Source organism: Mustela nivalis (genome assembly GCF_964662115.1).
Source record: "Mustela nivalis genome assembly, chromosome: 7".
In the NCBI taxonomy this organism is placed as follows: Eukaryota; Metazoa; Chordata; class Mammalia; order Carnivora; family Mustelidae; genus Mustela; species Mustela nivalis.
This window is the reverse complement of record NC_139026.1, coordinates 136104315-136124263: the sequence shown is the minus strand read 5'-3', so window position 1 is coordinate 136124263 and position 19949 is coordinate 136104315. Positions and strand designations below refer to the sequence as shown.

The 19949-nt window shown below is 35.6% G+C and overlaps 1 protein-coding gene and 1 long non-coding RNA gene across 12 annotated transcripts in view; both read right to left on the bottom strand.

The window, feature by feature from the left end:
• WAC (WW domain containing adaptor with coiled-coil) overlaps positions 1 to 19949 on the bottom strand; it is an 85315-nt gene that overhangs the window by 11798 nt on the left and 53568 nt on the right. For 7 of the 11 annotated variants that reach the window (XM_082740889.1, XM_082740886.1, XM_082740884.1 and 4 more), the window contains exons 6-8: positions 19677 to 19789; positions 15130 to 15438; positions 1157 to 1402 (exon numbers count right to left, since the gene is read on the bottom strand). In XM_082740889.1, the coding sequence (XP_082597015.1) occupies positions 1157 to 1402; positions 15130 to 15438; positions 19677 to 19789 (668 nt within the window). The remainder of the gene's footprint in view (positions 1 to 1156; positions 1403 to 15129; positions 15439 to 19676; positions 19790 to 19949) is intronic. The other 4 variants (XM_082740883.1, XM_082740891.1, XM_082740890.1 and 1 more) reach the window with 1 other exon arrangement.
• LOC309869564 lies at positions 7520 to 14218 on the bottom strand. The gene is made up of 2 exons (XR_014314268.1): positions 9848 to 14218; positions 7520 to 9644 (listed from the first exon to the last, which is right to left on the bottom strand). It is a non-coding gene; the product is annotated as an uncharacterized lncRNA (long non-coding RNA).

Below are 19949 nucleotides of genomic sequence, written 5' to 3'. Positions count from 1 at the left end.
CCAGAAACCTATTCACTGATAGCTAATATGGCATTTACATATTACATATGTAATATGTATATATTACATTTACATATAATATGGCATTACATGTAACGTCATATTACAAAAGGTAGGTTACAAATGTAGCTATTTCATGCAAATGCTTTATTAGACAAGCTAACCATTCAAACCCTACCAACACCCTCTCCAACAATCTTTTAAAAACAGACATTAAAAAGCTAGGTAATTTAAGAACATCATGGATTTTTAGAGTACAAGATCTTTTATTATTGAAATTTTTTCATGTTATGACTTCTTCAAACTGTTTAAAAGCCCCACTTTCCCTAGTAAGACATATACCTATCAAACAGGAGAAGGGCATAGTTATCTAAAAAGAATAAAATCAAAATGCAGAAAAGTACAATAAAAGCAAAGTTATTGACCAATACCTGAAATAGCTCCATTTTTAAGATAAAGGAAGAACTTAACCACTGACTACTACTGATAAATACATTATGTGACAATGTACACAAGTCAAAATTGACTATTCTAAACAGAAAACTTTGCAATGATCTTAGGACTATTTAGTTTGTGAATTAAAACTATATCCACTTTTACTCAGACTTCTTTGAATCTAGGTAAGTAATTTAGTAGCATAATGAAAAGCAAAGTTGGAATTAACAATTAATCAGGAAAATGTTATCCATTACCTCCCATCTCAAATTTTTTTTCAAGTATTTTAAGAAGGAACTACCTGAATTCCCACTTTTAGTAGTCACCCTATTTTTAATATTCCAAATAATTATTTATCCATATACCAGAGGTTTTTCTTGAAATGTGCTAGAACTCAAGTGTTTTTGTATCAGCTTTGGGAAATGCTCTTTGTTTTAACTTAAAAAAAAATTTACCATAAACATTAGGCAGACACAACAGGTTATCTCCAGTAACTACCAGGTACATAGCAAGTCTTAAAAAATACAGAAAAATCCATATATTGCTAATTCAATCACAAAACCGAAGGCTTTAAACAATGGAGGATATAAACTCAAAAGAATGAAGCTCAAATGTGAATTTCAAAATGAAACAAAGATCATTCCTAAACTGGGGATTTCACTAATCACAGAATTCTACACAATGCAAATGAATTTAAAAATTTGTTACTGTAAAAATTTACCTTCATTTATTTTGGATATGTCCACATTAGAATTATTAAGTTGCAGTGTGGCTTGCAAAGCAGGCAGCAGCTGTCTAAGAAGGTTTGGGTCCTGAAGTAATGGAGGTATTGGTGACTGTGGAACAGGAGAAACAGGGATTGCTGAAGCAGATGTTGGAGGTGCAGATGTGGGATTCAGTCCAGAGGCAGAAGATGTGGAAGGAGTTGTGCAAGAATGTGATACAGATTTGTCTCCTGGTGTAGACTCTAAGCAAAAAGGAGATAACAAGGCTGAAAAAATTACTTGAATAGAGGAAACTAGAACATCAAAAAAGCAACTTTCATATGCCAAACAACTAACTCAAGTAACCTCATTTAATCTTTGCAAGGTAGCACAGAGCGGGACTCATGAAATATCTGATTAGAATAATGAAGCAGACATTTTTATATCCCAATTTCATAGGTGAGAAAGGTCTCTTGAACAAGAAAGAATAAGTAATTTGCTTGATATCACAAAACCTGGTAAAGCAGTGATTCAACCGTATTTGTGTCTGATTCTAAAAGTACCTTGTTCTGTTTCAAACCCAGTTATGTATTAACTACACATTCAAGTAAGTTTCTATTAGGATAAAGGGACAATACAATTCTCAGGACTTCATTTAAGATGAAAATGTTTATAATCATAATAACAACCCTTCTAAACATGACAAAGGTCTGAAAACAAATCAGGACTGCCCCTATCACAAGCACCTCCAAAAATGCGCTAAGGGGATCAGATGAATGAGACTCTTTCAATATTTTTTTATAAACAACTGAGCTTCCAGGGACACCTGGGTGGCTCAGTTGGTTAAGCTGTGGCCTTTGGCTCAGGTCATGACCCAAGGTTTCCAGGGTGGAGTCCCACATCCAGCTCCCAGCTCAGTGGGGAGCCTCTTTCTCCCTCTCCCTCTGCCTCAGCCTGGGGGCCCTCTAACAAATAAATAAATAAAATCTTAAAAAAAAAAAACCCACAAAACCAAAAACTGAGTTTCCAGGTTACATACTTTCCTTTGGTAATTAAAAATATAAAGCACCTAAGCTCTACCTGTAGCGTTTAAAAATTATTGGCACTAAATAGGATCCTTTTTAAATAGCAACCCCACCCATGATACTCTATATTCAGTATTTAAAAATAAACAACAACAAAAAAAGTGTAAAACATGCATGGAAAATTAACATTATTTGAAATCTGTCACTGCAAATTATGTATACAGAGTCAACACAATTGTGGTCAAAACCTCAGCCACAGTTCTGGCAGCATGTGACAAACTGATTCTATTAACTTACTTGAAAAAGGTAAGGGCTAGTACAGTCATGAAACTCACGAAGAAAAAGACCACAGCTAGTAAAATGTGTCTTGTCAGTATAAAAACCTACATTTAAAACAAAACCAATTTAATGTAGATTTAACTTCTACACCTATGTTCAGAAATCTTTACAACTAGGAGATGAAAACAGGAAGGTACACAGGAAATTCACAAAAAGCAAACCTCACATTCACATCACTGACAATCAAAGTACTCTTAAGGAACTCCTATCAATCAGAAAAGACAACGTATCCCGTAGAAAAACAAAAACGGGGGGGGGGGGCATGAAATAAAAGACATTTCATAGAAGAAACCTGAATGGTTTTTAAATCACAGAAGATGGGGCGCCTGGGTGGCTCAGTTGGTTAAGCAACTGCCTTTGGCTCAGGTCATGATCCTGGAGTCCCAGGATCGAGTGCCACATTGGGCTCCCTGCTCGGCAGGACTCTGCCCCCCCTTCCTCTGACCCTTCCCCTTCTCATGCTCTCTTTCTTGCTCTCTCTCAAATAAATAAATAAAATCTTAAAAAAAAAAATCAAAGATGATGATCAACTTCACTGATAATCAGGAAAATGCAAATTTAAATCAAGAGGATATCCTTTTATGCTCACCAGAGTGAGAGAAATTTTTAAATTCTGACAACACCAAAAATTAGAAAGGTGTAACAGGAACTTAACATTTCTGGTGGAGACTAAATTGATAGACCCACACAGCAAAGTAAGTTGGCATTAACTAAGAAATTAGGAGATGCAAACACTCGATGACCCAGTATTTCCCCATAGTGAAACTATGATGTATATAAATTGGGAGAAACATTCAATTTTTATAATAGTATGCTTATTTTTTTACTTTATTTTTCTTCAGCATAACAGTATTCATTGTTTTTGCACCACACCCAGTGATCCATGCAATACATGCCCTAATACCCATCTACCTGGTTCCCCCAACCTCCCACCCCCCGCCCCTTCAAAACCCTCAGATTGTTTTTCTATTTTTTTAAAGATTTACTTGAGAGAGAGAGAAAGAGAGATCACAAATACGCTGAGATGCAGGCAGAGAGGAAGCAAGCTCCCTGCTGAGCAGATAGCCTGATGCTGAGCACAATCCCAGGACCCTGAGATCATGACCTGAGCTAAAGGCAGAGACTTAACCCACTGAGCAACCCAGGTAACCCTGCTTGTTTTGATTTTAACACAAAACTATGAACAAACTAAATGTCAACCAATAGAAAGATGAACACTTAACTATTTTCATACCATGGAATTTTACTAATATAGTAACTTTAATGGGAAAAAAAAAAAGCTGGAAACAGAGAACCTCTGGGTAAAAACATGAAGACTCAACTATTCAAGATGTTCATATATATTCTTACAATACTGGCCCAAAGACTAAGTATGAAGATTTGCTGAAGTATCTTTAATTTCCCATATGCAACCATTTCTTGAAGATTTTCAAGTTCAAATATACATTATATAACCTGAATTAAAACTGCCATTATTATGTATGAAAGTTCCAGGAACACTGCATCGGAGTATTACACTGCTACCTAATAACTATAAATCCTCATTTCCAATTCTAAGAACTAAACATTCATTAATCTTCACATCCCCACAAAGCTGGGAATTACTAGCAAACTTACTAGAGAGGGACTCCTCTATCAGCCTTTTTATACCACCACTAATCAAAGAACTAGGGTCAACAGCTCTCTCAAGTATGGACCTCACAACTGCTTTAAAATATATTTCATGGCTATGTTTATCAACTACTATCAAAACTCATAAAGTCTAAGACATTTTAATTTTTGTAAATCATGCATTTCAAAGGTAGATTATTCACTCTGGCAGACCTCTGGTATGTTCAACTTTGCTGTCCTAGATTCAGAGAGAAGTATACCGAAACTTGAATGACGTTAAGATTTTTCCCTAGGTGAACCTGTCAATTATTGCATTTTATGGGGTAATTACAGATGACAGTAGGAGTTTTCTCCAGGATCATATTCCTTAAGGGTCAGCTTAGGGGATATACAGCTTAGGGGCATTCTTAATTAATGTTTAAACTGAAAGAAGTTCTTAGGTGCCTGGGTGGCTCAGATGGTTAAGCCTCTGCCTTCGGCTCAGGTCATGATCAGGGTCCTGGGCTCGAGCCCCGCATTGGCCTCTCTGCTCAGCAGGAAGTGTGCTTCACCCCCTCCCACTCTACGTCTGCCTCTCTGCCTACCTGCGATCTCTGTCAAATAAATAAATAAAATTTAAAAAATGAAAGTAGTTCTGTATTTTTACTTTCTGCATGAACAATCAAATTAGTACTTACATACCTTTGAAATGATCATTACTCTTTATTTTTATTGTGGCTTTCTTCTGTTTTTAATAACAGGAGTTGGGAGAAGGTGTAACAGTTTTCAAATGTACTTTGATGCTGCTAAATCTACCCACAGATTTCAAAAATTAGCAGAGCTTAAGAACTCTTTAATGTTGCCCTCCAAACCAAGAAAAGGAAATATCCAATAGAAAATACTTATCACCATAAAGAAATAAAGTAACAAATACTAAGTATCCTTAACTCCTAGTTTATTCACTCTCAGGAGAAATTTCCTTTGAGGTTTTCTGAGAGATGATCACTGATGACTAGTAGGAAACCAGCTGATACTACATACTACCTATGAGACCCTTAACAGGTAACATCTTTATCTAAATGCCAGAATTTTTCTATTAAAAGGTCTGATTGTGATTATTAGTTTTCAAAATAATGTGTATCAGAATCATCTATAAATGAAACAAAACAACAGATACCTATATGCCCTTAACTGATTTCTGAAAAACAGATTAGAGAGTTTCCAAGGTTGCTTTTAACTTTAAAAACCAAAGGAAACAAAACCAAAATAAAGCAGCATAGCACAAACATACAGGAGTGAGTGAAATTAATGATAAGCTCCAAGACAGGAAAGTGCGATATCATTTTTCCAAGGGAGGTCTTCAGCTCACTATTTTCTTATGGAGGTATAACTGACATACAATATTATAACGAGTTTCAGGTGTTCAGCACTGTTAGCTGTATATACAGTGAAAAAAATCACCCACCCAACACAGTCACGCAATTTTTTTCTTGTGATGAGAACTTCTTGAGATGAGAACTTTCGAATATGCAACAGAATTATTAACCACATAGTTGCCAGACTGGACATCACATTGCCATGCTTTATTTTTTAACTGAAGTCTGTACCTTCTGAATTCATTCACTCATTTTGCCCCAGGCACCACCAATCTGGGCTCTGTAAGCTTGGTTTTGTTTTGTTTTTTAGATTCTTCACAGAAGAACTATTTTAAATAATGGCTCCACTCACCTCGTTTCCCTAGAAGACACATCCATACAAATGCCCTTCCAAAGCATGTTACATGTTAAACATTTTACCTATTACTTACCTCAATCTACATGTGTAATTGAGAACAACATATGGAGTTTAAGAATATGAATATAAAATGCTAATCGGCAGTGTTAGTTTTACTATTACAATATTACAAAAGGGGGCGCCTGGGTGGCTCAGTTGTTAAGCATCTGCCTTTGGCTCAGGTCATGATCCCAGGGTCCTGGGATCCAGGCTCTGGCTCAGCAGGAAGCCTACTTCTCCCTCTCCCACTAGCCCTGCTTGTGTTCCCTCTCTCACTGTGTCTGTCAAATGAATAAATCAAATTTTTAAAAATACATATATATAACAAAAGAAAGGTATTGGTTGGGTACCTCTCCTCTGTGTTCTGCGAACCTTAACACAGGTGTACTACACTGTCCAGCATCTTCTATGATATAGTTTATCTTCCCCTTCTATCAGAACTTGAATTTCTTCAGGAGAGGGATTCTGTTGTTATCTCCCTCTGTACCCCTGGTAAAAAACAGGATTTGGCACCAAGACGGCAAACTCTGCAATAAAGGCCCAGGTTCATGTACACGTGCTCTCCCTCTTAACCTGTAGGTTTAGAACTTATGATAATGGAGAGGAAAGCCTACGGTCTCCATCCATAAATAACTGACAAAACAGACAATTAACAGCTTACTTTATGCTACTTTCATAAAGATAAATGTATATATAGTCTTAGAGATAAATTTGATTGATGTAGGCTTACTTTAAATAATCTTGCAAAATACTAAACCTCTCTTCTTTTTTTAAAAAACACAGAAAGGAAACAGAACTATGTGGAATAAAAAAAAAAAAGTCATCAAATAAACTTTTCTGTATGTTTAATTTTAATTAACAATTCTATTTATCTGAAACCTCTTAATCTGGAATCTGTTAAGAAGGCAGGCTAACATACTAAACGTACTTATACAAATTTGTATCAAAACTAAATATTAAAAAATAAAAACTTGGACCTTTGAAAACAGTTAAAGCAGAATTAAATATATATAAGGTAATAAATGTAGTATTACAAACCAGATCTATAGGCTCTTCCACTTTTAAAGAATACCATCCTCCATTCTCATTCCTTAAATGAATACTTTCCCAAGTATTAAAAAAAAACACTAGCTTCCTTTGAGCATTTTTTGTCTCTTCCCTAACCTTTTTAAACTTAAACTAAGTCACTTTCCCATCTGACATTTCTAAGACTTACAGACCTCTAACCAACTCTTTCATATGAGCTTTAAAATATGCTATCCTCTGATTTTTAAAATAAATGCTTTAACAAAACTGTCCCTTTATGCTTATAAATAGAATTATTCATTCACATTTCCAATGCTTACCAGTAGGGGGCATAAAATACCAAAGACTAAACTTCACATATAAATCAAATAGAAATCTGTTAATATACCATACCCTGACTCTTTAAGGTTGAAAGTAATATTTACCTCTTCTAACTCTAGGCACCATTCAAAGTATCTAAGAGTATAAACCAAAGTCAAAATCTATTTCTGACCTACATTTTTCTGGTATGCCAAATAATCCCTTTTAGATCTACAGTAAGATTAAAAAAAAAGAAAAAAAAGACACTGAACTTAAAAGAGTAAACAAGTACCACACTGCATTTCTTTTTTTTTTTTTTTTAAGAATTTTATTTATTTGACAGAGAGAGATCACAAGTAGGCAGAGAGGCAGGCAGAGAGAGAGGAAGAAGCAGGCCCCCGCTGAGCAGAGACCCGACGTGGGACTCGATCCCAGGACCCTGAGATCATGACCTGAGCCGAAGGCAGTGGCTCAACCCACTGAGCCACCCAGGTGCCCCACCATATTGCGTTTCTAATCATAATTTCCTCTGATGCTTAGACAGTTGCTGTAATACTCAAAGAGACATGTGAACAAAGCTCAAACCACTGACACAACAAAGGCAGTCTGTTTTGTTCTATTTAGTAGTAGTCCTGTTACACGGACGATTAGGATATGGAGAAATTACAAAGGAAGTACTTCAATGTAGGAAAAAACTGTAATAAGGTAGCACCTTATTATTAACTGTAATAAGGTGAAAGCACCTGGTATATAATGTGACTTTCATTTACTTTTAATCTGCTAATTCATGAATACATTAAATCATATATCCACCCAGAACCTTTACTATGCATTTACAAAGGTATTTAAGTATGGTGCTGATGTAAAATACATTAAGATGTATTTCTACAACCTACTTTTTGTTCAACCGAGGAAATCTTTATGGTAATACCTATAAAGGATAAACGTATTTTGCAACTTTTTAACAGATTTCATTAACCAATTTTATTAACAGATTTTATTAACTAACCAACTTACTCCCACTGTGCTTCCCCATATTCAATTGGTAAGTCACTAATCTTACGGGAGAAAAATCTTATTTTAATATTAATTTCCAGTATACACTGATAATATTTCTGTTGAAAGTTTTTTTCCCTTTGCTCTGATACATGTCATAAAACTTATCATTTTAACCACTTCGGGGTTTACAATTCAGGGCATTGAATATTTATACATTATTGTACAAATATTTCACCACCATCTATCTCAAATTTTTTCTATCTCTCCAAACAGAAATTCTATAACCAATTAAAGAAGGGCTCCTCATCATCCCACGCCCTAGTAGCTACTATTCTTTCTGCCTCTATTAATCTGCCCATTCTAAGTACTGCATATTAAGTGGAATCACATCTTTGTGATTTGTCTGGCTCACTTACACTAAGGTCTTCAAGGTTCACTATGTTGCAGTAGCATGTGTGAGAATCGTTTTTAAGGCGGAGTAATATTACATGTCTGTCTAACACGTTTTATTTATTTACTCTCTATCAGGTGATGGACACTTGGGACGGTTTCCACCACTGGGCTATTGTAAATAACACCGGTACAAACATCAGTTTTATTAACACCTGTTTGATTCCCTTTCTTTTGGTTATACACCTAGGCAAAGAACAGCAATTCTGTTTATATTTGAGGAACTGCTAAACTGTATTCCGTAAGAGCTGCACCATTTTGCACTCCTACAAGCAATGTACTAGAGGTCTAACATCCTCAAAAACACTTATTTTCATTGCTATTTTTCTAATAGTCATCCCAAGCGGGTGAACCGTTGTTTTACTTAGTTTTGATTTGCCTTCCCTGATGATTTAACCCTTTTCATGTGCTTACTGCCAGGCCTTAGAGAAAATGTCTTTCAAGTCCTTTGGCCATTTTTTAACTAGGTGGTTTCATTTAATTGTTCAGTTATAGGATTTCATATATATGGATATCATCCCTTAATAGATAAGGATTCACAGCTTATTTCCTATCACTTGGTGGATTGCCTTTTCCCTCTAGAGTGCTCTGCTACAGTTTTTGAATTCTGATGGTCCAGTTCATCTATTTTTTCCTTTGTTACCTGTGCTTTTTGTGTCACATCTATGAAATCACAACCCAATCCAATGTCATAAAAATTTTCACCTGTTTTCTTCTGAGAGTTTTATAGTTTTAGCTGCTAAGTTTAGGTCTTTGATCCATTTTTAGTTAATTTTTATAGCTGTAAACTAAGGCTGACAACCTTAAATTCCTCTTCCATAACTGCTTATTCGTATCTGTTGCTCATTTTTCTACTGTACTGTCTTTTTCCTATCGTTCTGATGTATTCTTAACGTACCCTTAACATACTGTTATGTATGTTACAAGTTATGTTCTACCAATTTGAGATGTGTCTTTCAAACCTTATCTCTGTCAGAGTTTTAAATGTCTTATGTATTCAAATCTATCAACATTTTTTTTTTAAAGATTTTTATTTATTTATTTGACAGAGAGAAATCACAAGTAGATGGAGAGGCAGGCAGAGAGAGAGAGAGGGAAGCAGGCTCTCCGCCGAGCAGAGAGCCCGATGCGGGACTCAATCCCAGGACTCCGAGATCATGACCTGAGCCGAAGGCAGCGGCTCAACCCACTGAGCCACCCAGGCGCCCTATCAACATTTTTTTAAAAGGCAAATACATTTAGGTCTTGATTTCAAAAGCCCTCCCCTGCCCCTCAAATTATAAACAGTATTTTCTAATATTTTTTCATCATAGCTATTTCCCCTGTCTCATTGTTCAAAGTGCCATTAGGTTGACTAACATAATTTTATTTTAAACTTACTAAAACAGACTAAATTCTTCCATGAAGATATTTGGTTATTCAACAAAATGCAAATGACTAACTCTGTGGCCAGTTTTCCTAATTTTCATGAATAGTTAGTAATCATAGAAATTACTATAAAGCAAAGCAACGGAAGGAGGGCTGAACATGGCCCACTAAACCTAGTTAATGACCTTCTAGACTGGCTGTAAAAGGCTACTGCCTGAATGCATATGTAAGTCCTCAAGTTCATTCAAATCTACAGATACTATCAAAACATAAAAGGTAAGCTTCTTCCAAGTGATTAACTCACACCTCATGCTAATGACTAATTCCCCCCTCCCATTAGGTTGAGGGTGGAACTATGTAACCACTCAAATATTTAAGATACAGGTTAGCATAAATCAGAAGATTAGCATAAATCACTGAATAGGTTTGCTTCTTTAGTTATTCTGCTTTACTTTTCAAGTTTATCTATGCTAATAAATCATAATTCTAAATTACTAAATAAGAAACTTGCTAATTAAGGTCATCAAACTCTTTTGACTCTTGACAGTTAATTGGCCAAAGTGATGGTCTCTTGCTTATTTGTCGTTTCATGAATCTGGGGGGGGGGGGGCAGAGTACTAACAATTTAGAATGGTTAATGGAAGAAAAGGGGGAGGCAGATACACCTGGATGGCTCAGATAGTTTAGCTTCCTGACTCCTGGTTTCAGCTCAGGTCATGATCTCAGGGTCATGAGATTAAGCCCCTCATCAGGCTGTGAGCTATGTGCGAAGTCTTCTAGAGATTCCGTCTCTCTCTCTCCCTCTCCCTCATACTCCTCCTCTCTTGCTCTCTAAATCAGTCTTTGGGGAGGGGGGAAAAAAAAAAGGTTAACAGGATGCCAACTGATAAAAAAAAAAAAAAAAAAAACCAAGTTTTAGGTTTTTAAGCACATCACTGTCCCTATTACTTTGTTTCATGGTTGGTTGTCCAACAGAGTAACCTTGCCAATAGATGTACAAATGTTACCCTAACAATAAATAAAGATCTAAAAGATACCTGATCTCATTTCACCCTACCTAACACCAGGATTGTTCCCTACCAAACCAGAGCTTCAAATTCTACACACTCTCTTCTAGCAAGCACAGACTAAATTTATCTCAGGTTCTTTTTCTTTTAAGGCACACTGGCTTATTAAACAGATCTAAATCTACTGCTGGTATCCTTTAATTAGTTTCACCACAAATGTTAATACTCTTCTTTTTCTCCAAATACATTTTTAAAACCATGACCTCTGCAGGTGCTTCCCCAACCCCTTAACACACTTATTACCATTCTTTCAGTTATTTACCCACCTACAACAAGTACTTACTGACTACTTGTTATTCTGTCAACAACTAGGGACAGAGCGATGGTACACAATGACCAAGATCTTGCTCCCATATTATTTTAGCATCCTACCACTAACAGCCCCAGATAGAGCTTAGCTATATACTACTGGCACTTTCAACAAAAAGTCTGAAGGGTCTGATCTTACCTAACCATCAACATTTTAATATAAATTAGCTGTTAAGGAAAAATCAAACAAGGAAATCACTGTATTGATGAGAAGAGTCAATAGGAAGCTTAACTTGAATAACATGAATGTCTCCACTGAGGGGAAAAAAACACATTTCAAATTAATGGACATTTCATAAATGTAGACTAATTGGTAAACAATCTGAAAGATCTGAATTGTTATACAATTTATTTAAAAAAGTAATATTGCCTTCATTGATATATAAGGAGTACTCAGAAAGACTATACCAATTTTCCCTATTTCAATAGTCAACTGCAAGGTAATACAGTCTTTTCCTGTTTAAAATTATTATATACAGAAGTTTTAGATAAAGTTTGGGATTAACAAACATACTTCGTAGAACTAAAAATGACTCATCTGTTAGAAATTCTGAATTTCTGGGAGTCCAAATTAATATAGATTTATGTCTTCATTATCTACAGTTTTATGGCGAGAACATGAATTCTGGAGAAGCTGCCTCTACCATCTAACAGTGGCAATGTTCAGGTTCTTATCTAAGAGATACACCACCATCTCTTACAATGTTATTTTAAGAAATAAACTAAAATGTATAGTATATACTTAGCACCAAGCCTGGTATATAGTTAATTTTTAATAGTATTTAAAAAGTCTATCAGGAACGGATTTGAAGAATGGAGGGAGAAGGTAGAAAGCGAACAAAGTTCAACATGTAATTAACACCTAACTGTAAGCAGTTTAATTAAATGAACTAAAATTTTTTTTGGTAAGTGCTCTAACAAACCAATGTAAGAGAGGTTAAATGACAATGAGAACCCAAGGACATTAGGGCTGGCTCTTAAATAAAGAGTACTGAGTTCAACAGAATAAAAGAAAGAACATGTCCTTCTTTTCAGCAAAGGCTCAAAACAAGAACGAATACAACATGCCCAAAGAAATGTACAGGTTTACAAAGATGAATTATAAGGAATGTGAGATTGGAATGCTGAAGATCAAACTAGTCAGAAAGGCCACAACCAGACTGTTAAGTACTTGCTATAATCTTACTAAGAAGTATGTATGGACTTTATCCTGTGGATAATTGAAAACTATTAAAAGGGAAAAAACACAACCCAACATGTATTTTATAATGATGCCACTGTAACTTAATAGTCTGGGTAGAAGGAAGCAGAGCAAGTATCAGGTTATTTCAAGAGAGAGGCCCTGAGTTTCAATAATGGTAATGACAATAACCAGAGAAAGGATATATACACATTAAGATAGAGAAGGCAGAATCCAAGATTTGTTGATAAGGAGGGACAAATGTTGAAAAACAAGAGTTGGGAGGATAGTGTAGTTCTGTACTGAGAACCTGAGAATAAGTTGTGGGGAAAGGGAGGAATTTGGGACCTAACAAATGCCTACCGAAAGGAAGCAGATACATGTTAAGAGTTAGAAATAAGGATCTGCGGACGCCTGGGTGGCTCAGTGGGTTGAAGCCTCTGCCTTCGGCTCAGGTCGTGATCTCAGGGTCCTGAGATGGAGCCCCACATCAGGCTCTCTGCTCAGCAGGGAGCCTGCTTCCTCCTCTCTCTCTGCCTGCCTCTCTGCCCACTTGTGATATCTGTCAAATAAATAAAATCTTAAAAAATATATATATAGAAAGAAAGATAGATCTGGGAGTCACTTTTGTAGACAAGACTGCCCAGTGAAAGAGAACATGCTGAGCCAGAAAAAAAAAGAACAAAACACAGTAAAAGGCTGAACAATACTGGTATTTAAGGGGCAAGAAGAGAAATAGGAAAGAAGGCTAGCAATATCCCAGCCAAGGAAAAGAATTTTAAAAAGGAGGTAAAGCTAAGAGTTAAGTCAACAAGAGATGAAATGAGATAAAGACTTTTTTTAAAGTCCATCTGATTTTTTTTTTAATTAACTGACCAGGATTTTAAAATAAATTTCTGGGGGCGCCTGGGTGGCTCAGTGGGTTAAAGCCTCTGCCTTTGGCTCTGGTCACGATCCCAGGGTCCTGGGATCGAGCCCCACATCAGGCTCTCTACTCAGCAGGGAGCCTGCTTCACCCCCTCCCACTCTCTGCCTCCCTCTCTGCCTTTTTGTGATCTCTGTCAAAATAAATACAATCTTTAAAAAATAAATAAATAAAAAAATAAATAGAATTTCTGTGACCAAATAATCAAAATTTTAAGAGTTGAAGAACCATTAACATCCTTTGGAAAGTACTATCACACTAACAACTGCTGCATTAATTTACATTTCATCTCTCAAGACTTCTCTTTACAATACTAATTCTGCATCAGGGTAAATAGGATCTTAGGGGAATCTGACAACATTTGGAACAACCTGTTTATAAGGTATTTAAGCACTATAGATGAAAGTATGTAGCTTAGTATGTAATGAGGACTACAGAAGATATTCAAATAAAATGCATAAAAGAAAAAGAGAAGCAGAAGAAATCTATGAGAATAGATTATGAGAACCCTTTGTCAGCAAATTAAATCAATGTGAAATAATGAAATCAGACAACAGATTAAAAGCTTAAAGACTCATTAGATCCCTATAGCATCTCCTAAACCCACAGGACATTTAAAAAAGTTTCTCAATGTTTACTGATGCTAATCTGCTAATTAGTCTGTTAATGGGTCTGCCCATAATTTATTTACTTACTGCCTTTTAACTTCCTCAATTTTTCCCCCTTTATTTTTTTTTTTTTTTAAGATTTTATTTATTTATTTGACAGAGAGAAATCACAAGTAGTCGGAGAGGCAGGCAGAGAGAGAGAGGGAAGCAGGCTCCCTGCTGAGCAGAGAGCCCGATGCGGGACTCGATCCCAGGACCCTGAGATCATGACCTGAGCCGAAGGCAGCGGCTTAACCCACTGAGCCACCCAGGCGCCCACCCCCCTTTATTTCTTAAAACACATTATAATGTGTTAAGTTTGCAACGGGAGTGGTCTATGCAAATAGACTTATTTCATCAGTCTGCTGCTGTTATGTGTCACCTCATAAAGCAGTTTGGCCACTATTTTTCTCTCTTTTAACAAGCTACAGTTATCAGCACTGAGCTGGATAAACACAGTTTTGAGTTACGAAGTTAACTTCTCTTCAGACTTAAATTCTAATTCAAACATTAAGACTCTATCTTGTAGCCTAGGATACAGTTTTCTAAATTCACAAACTGAAACCAAAAGTTGCATGTTATGCAGAGATAAGTTTAAAATGTCTCTATTCATATCAAATTTTAATTAACAGAAAATTGAGACAATATCTAAACTAAACCATCATGGTAATTACCACAAAAACTAAAAATTACTTTATACAAATATGAAGGGACAGTCTTTTGAGTTAGTAAAGCCATTACTGTTATAAATTAAGCACCTGACTTCAAAGTGTCAAAGGCAAAAAACAGTTCTAAGGCTTCATAATTAAAAATTAAGAAAAAAATCTAAATATGGCTAACTCTAGGGCCTAAATCTAAGCAGTAACATTCTGAAAGACTTTTAAAGAGAATTTATAATTAAGAGTCTTATTCAAGCTAATGGAGATAATGTAATATAATCAAAAACTCAAAAACTATAGTTCAACGTGCAGCATCTGGTAATAATGGCATACCTTTTCTTTCTGTTTTCTGTGCAGGGACAGAAGATGTGGGTGTAGGCAGTTTTGATAAAGTAGATGCTCCATTAGCATCAAATGATTTCTTTGGCTGGTGATCAGACTGTAGCGTAAATGGACTAGAAGGAAGAGTGCTTGGGGTAGCAGTTGGATGAACCACTGGTTTGATGGGGTGCTGTACTGGCGTAGAACTACTGTGAGTCTCTGCTCTTGGCAGTCTGTAGTCTCTGTCATTGTGTCTGCTTGTTTGAGACAAAATATTCTGTGGGAGCAAACTACTGGCATCACTGGAATGCTTGTCTTCCACTTTAGTTCACAGTTCGAAAAAAGAGATGTTGGAATGACAGAAGGGGGGAAGAAAAAAGATTACGTTAGAATCCTGTCTTTAACATCAGCTAATTTACCAACATATTTGTATCTTGTTATAAAACTGCAAGCCCAGTTAGTACTTGCAGTTTCACCACCAGCACAGAAATATCCAAATACTGAAAGAGGATTTTTAGTTCAACTCAAAGTAATCTATACTCAGATTTCAAATGGGCTACTGATTTAGGAGGATTCTTTAGAACCACACCACAGTTCAAACAAAACAATGAAAAAATACATCAATATACGGAGCTGTAACATTTTACTCAAATTTTTTCCAAGTATTTTAAAAATACCAAAAGGAAATGGTCCATTCTTACAAAATATGGACCATGGATTCCAATAACTGAATTATCCACAGTGGTTCAACTGCAAAGGAGTATTAGCTTTACTAGCCTGATTTCTCATAATACTCAAGTAGCTAACTGAAAGTAGTTTGTGCTGGGGCTTATATGACCTCATTTTGGGATGGCTGAAATTTATGATGAACTGTGTAAGTAAAACAGTTCATATTTTTGATAATGCTAACAATTATCAGTTAGTTGTAACCTCAAGTTACAGAAAATGCTAGCTGAAAACAGAAAGCCTATCTGGCAGCACAGTCAAAAAATCTACTTGCTATTACCATTTACATTAAAAACATCCTCTTCCAATTTAAAGTCACAGAGAAATATTTAAACCTCAAGTACTTCTGCTTCCAAAAAGAGTATAAGGAAAATTTCAGTAATCATGATAAAATTTGTATTTATCAAAATCTCTAGCCAAAACTGTAATAAGCTAATCATTAACTAAAAATTAAACCACTTTCAAGTAGAGAAACATCTTAAGATTCAAAAGCACATACGTAATAATAGTATTACCAAAGGATGCCCTCCCTGTTGAGTATTTTAAGTTTTTTCCACAATTTCATGGTTCCTCCAAGTCTAGAGACCAAGACAGCACAAAGAAGGAACTATGCTTAAACTACAAGTCCAAAACCTTCAGTGCACAGCTCCCACGTTATACTAAACAAAATGTACTGGATACCGCCAAAAAACTTGTTATATAAAAACACAAGTCTTCTGACTTAATAAATGAAATTCAGTATTATAAATTGCACATATACTAACCTTAACAGGAAAAAAATGAACAAATAGATCGAACTATCACAGAATACAAACATCTGTTGCATGATATTAACTCATCGGTAAACTAACCATTTGCATGCACAAGAAACTTACATTCTACAAGTTCTTCCTGAAAAGAATACTGCTATAACACAAACTTTTAGGGATCGATAAAACGGAAATAATACCATACCATGCCCAACTGCCACAAATCCTGTCCCCTGACTACCAAAAACTTTTACTCCCTGCACACCACAAAAAATCCCTCTCAGTTGTGTATGACTAGAGTCAAAGAATATCAAGTGTGCTCAGATAAAAATTAAAGCTGATACTATTTCAAACACTTGTAAGCTCTGGGGGAGAAAAAATGGCAGCTGCATTACAGGAACTAAGGAAGCTGTAGCTGCAACAGCTTTCCATGATTCACAACTCTAGACGACAACAGTTAATGCAGTGACTCTACCTGCACACCCCCCACAATAAAGACATTTAGCAAATGTCTGGAGACATTTTTGGTTGTCATGATTAGGAGAGGGGAGGGGTGCTATTGGCCTCTACATGTAGAGGCCAGGTTTGGACCTCTACATCCTATGTCACAGGATGGCAACCCTCAACACAGCACCACCTAAAGCAAAATGTCATTAGTGCTACTGTTGAGAAACCCTTCTCTAAGCACAGAACAATCATTCTATGAGGCACAAATTAAAGATAGTGAAAATAATCTAGTAGCAGTAATACCAAACCAAAAATTTTACCCATAGTTTTCGATGTCAAGTTCTGGGTAACATTATTTTCTATAGAGCAAAAAATAACTTTTCTACGTTTACCTCTTTACATATAAAATCTTTCAGCAACACCCCCCCCCCCACCCACACACCTTTTATTGGCAGTTACAAACTACAAAGCTTTAGGTCTTACCCAATATGATGTATTGGACACATGGAAAACTCTGCCAACACTTTTTGGATAGAAAAGGCTAAGCACTTAAATGGCTTAATGACTTCATTACTACCATGCTTAAGTGTTTAGTAAGTATTTAACTCAGTTGACCAATTAAGGAAAAATAAAAGGAAATATAGCTAAGATTTTTCTTAAGTATTACTTAAAACTGAAAAAGTGAGACACATGACTGTAGTTCAACACACACAGACCTACTGATTTGTCACTTGCACTTCTAGGAATTTGGCTAAGGAGTAGTAAGTGGGCAAAGATAGAAATCCTAGTATTGCTGACAGTAGGAAAAGGTTAGAAACCACTCAAGTATCCAGGAATAGAGGATCATTTATAAATGAGGGCACATTTAACAACAACAAAAAAAGGAAAGCCACGCAATCTAACACATATGGATTTCTAAACTGATAGAGAAACATTTCCTTGAAATACTACTGAAAAGAAAAGGTTAAAGACAATAACATATAAATCCCATTTTTGATGTAAAACACATACATACATTTTATACAGATTTATATATACACAGGAAAAAGTGTATCTCCCCAAATGCTCCTGGCTCATGGAATTTAGGAAGTTTCCTCTTATTTTTTAGTAACAAACGTGACTCACTTTTCAAATTATGAAGAAAAAGGAAAAGGAACACCTTCATTTTTGAAAGAAAAGATATGCACACAATTTACTTAAAAACACATCTATGATTTTATTTCCTTAAAGATGGTTTAGCAAAAAGCCAAAAAAATACTATTTTCATTTCCATCAATATTTCCATCAGATCTTTAATTACTTCCTTCATTTACTCTACCTCAAAGGAGAAGAGACTTAAATGATAGGATATTTTGGAAAGAATAAAGGAGACACACTAGGCTCTTCTTTTTTTCTCTCTGGGAACCATCACCCACTAAATTAGAGGCATGGCTCAATACCTAAGTGATTAGTTTTACATCCATTTGCCACTCCTCCATACCCCCTAATATCCCTCTGCAGTTTGTTCAGGAAGACCACAAGCTGGGTGCTATTTTTCTTTTACCTGGAGCGGAAAATCTTTACCTCATTTCTGACTGTTTGCCAGAAATCACAATTACTTAAGATATTAAGTAAAATGGAACTAGAACCCAAGTCCTCTGTCTCAAAATACAATAGTTTTACTTTCTTCACTTCAGTACTTTAAGTCATAGTTTTCTAAGAATTAAGCACAATTTCACTAATATAAAAAATTAAATATTCCAAGGAATATATCGTAAACATTCAGTGCTGAAGAACTGTGTTAATTTATGATCTGTTTCATCTTGGGAGTTTTTTCTGTCAAAGAATCAGTATCCCCTGCTGAGACCAAATACATCCCCTACTTAAGTTACAGGAGGAAGATTCAAATGCCCAATTCCATAAATTCCCTGAACGCATCTTTTAAAAATTCTTCTCAATGTTTCAACATCTGATGAAGAGCCTAAGAATTCTACGGTGGCAATTAAATTCTATTCTGGGCAAGGGAAGTCATGGGTAACAGAATACGCTTAGTAAAACTTCACATACAAATTTAATTTGAATTAAGAAATAAATATATGTTACTCATTTTGGCCCACTCAGACAAAATCTGACCTCAAAAACCATTAAGGTATGCCCGCAGCATGGAAACGTTATCTAGATCTATGATCATGATAAAAAAAGTTTCTCACTGATAAACATAAAACACCAACAGACACTCTGATGTCACTATCTGTATGTGACTATAATTCAATTATTAGATTGAAAGATTCAGTGCGTTCTGGAAGGGATTTCTTTGTCCAGTTTAATAGGACACAATTCAGGAAAAGGGGGGGAAATAAACCAAACAACTCCTGTTTTTAAAAAGTCCACAATATGAAATTTTATTTTCTACCAATCCACCTGCATTATAGCCATTTTGAGTAGTGATGAATACTATGTGTACTATTCCTCTGTGCACCCTTTTCCTTTTCAGGAAACAAAATGGTAAAGGTTAGGAAGACGTATCCAACATAAAAGAAACCTGTTTCTATTATTTTACTTTACATATGTAAACATCTATGAATATAGATACAAATATATGAACTACAGGAGTGAATCAAACATCATGTTGTCTCAAAGAAAAAAATTAATACTTACTTCCACTGGCAAACCCACTAGTGGCTGTTGCCTGCATCACCTCCCTTCTGTAATCCCTATCTTTTGGGAAGCTATTAACTGCCATCTTGTTTGCTTCTTTTTGTCTCTGTTCTCTAAAAATAAACATAGGTAAACCCATAAAAATTACATCAAGTACAATGAGTTTACATGTAACTTTCTGGTTAAATGCTCAATAAAATGGTATATGGAAAATAAAAGAACTGAACACAGCCATAATATCAAGTGGTGCATGAGATAAGATATGGCTAACAG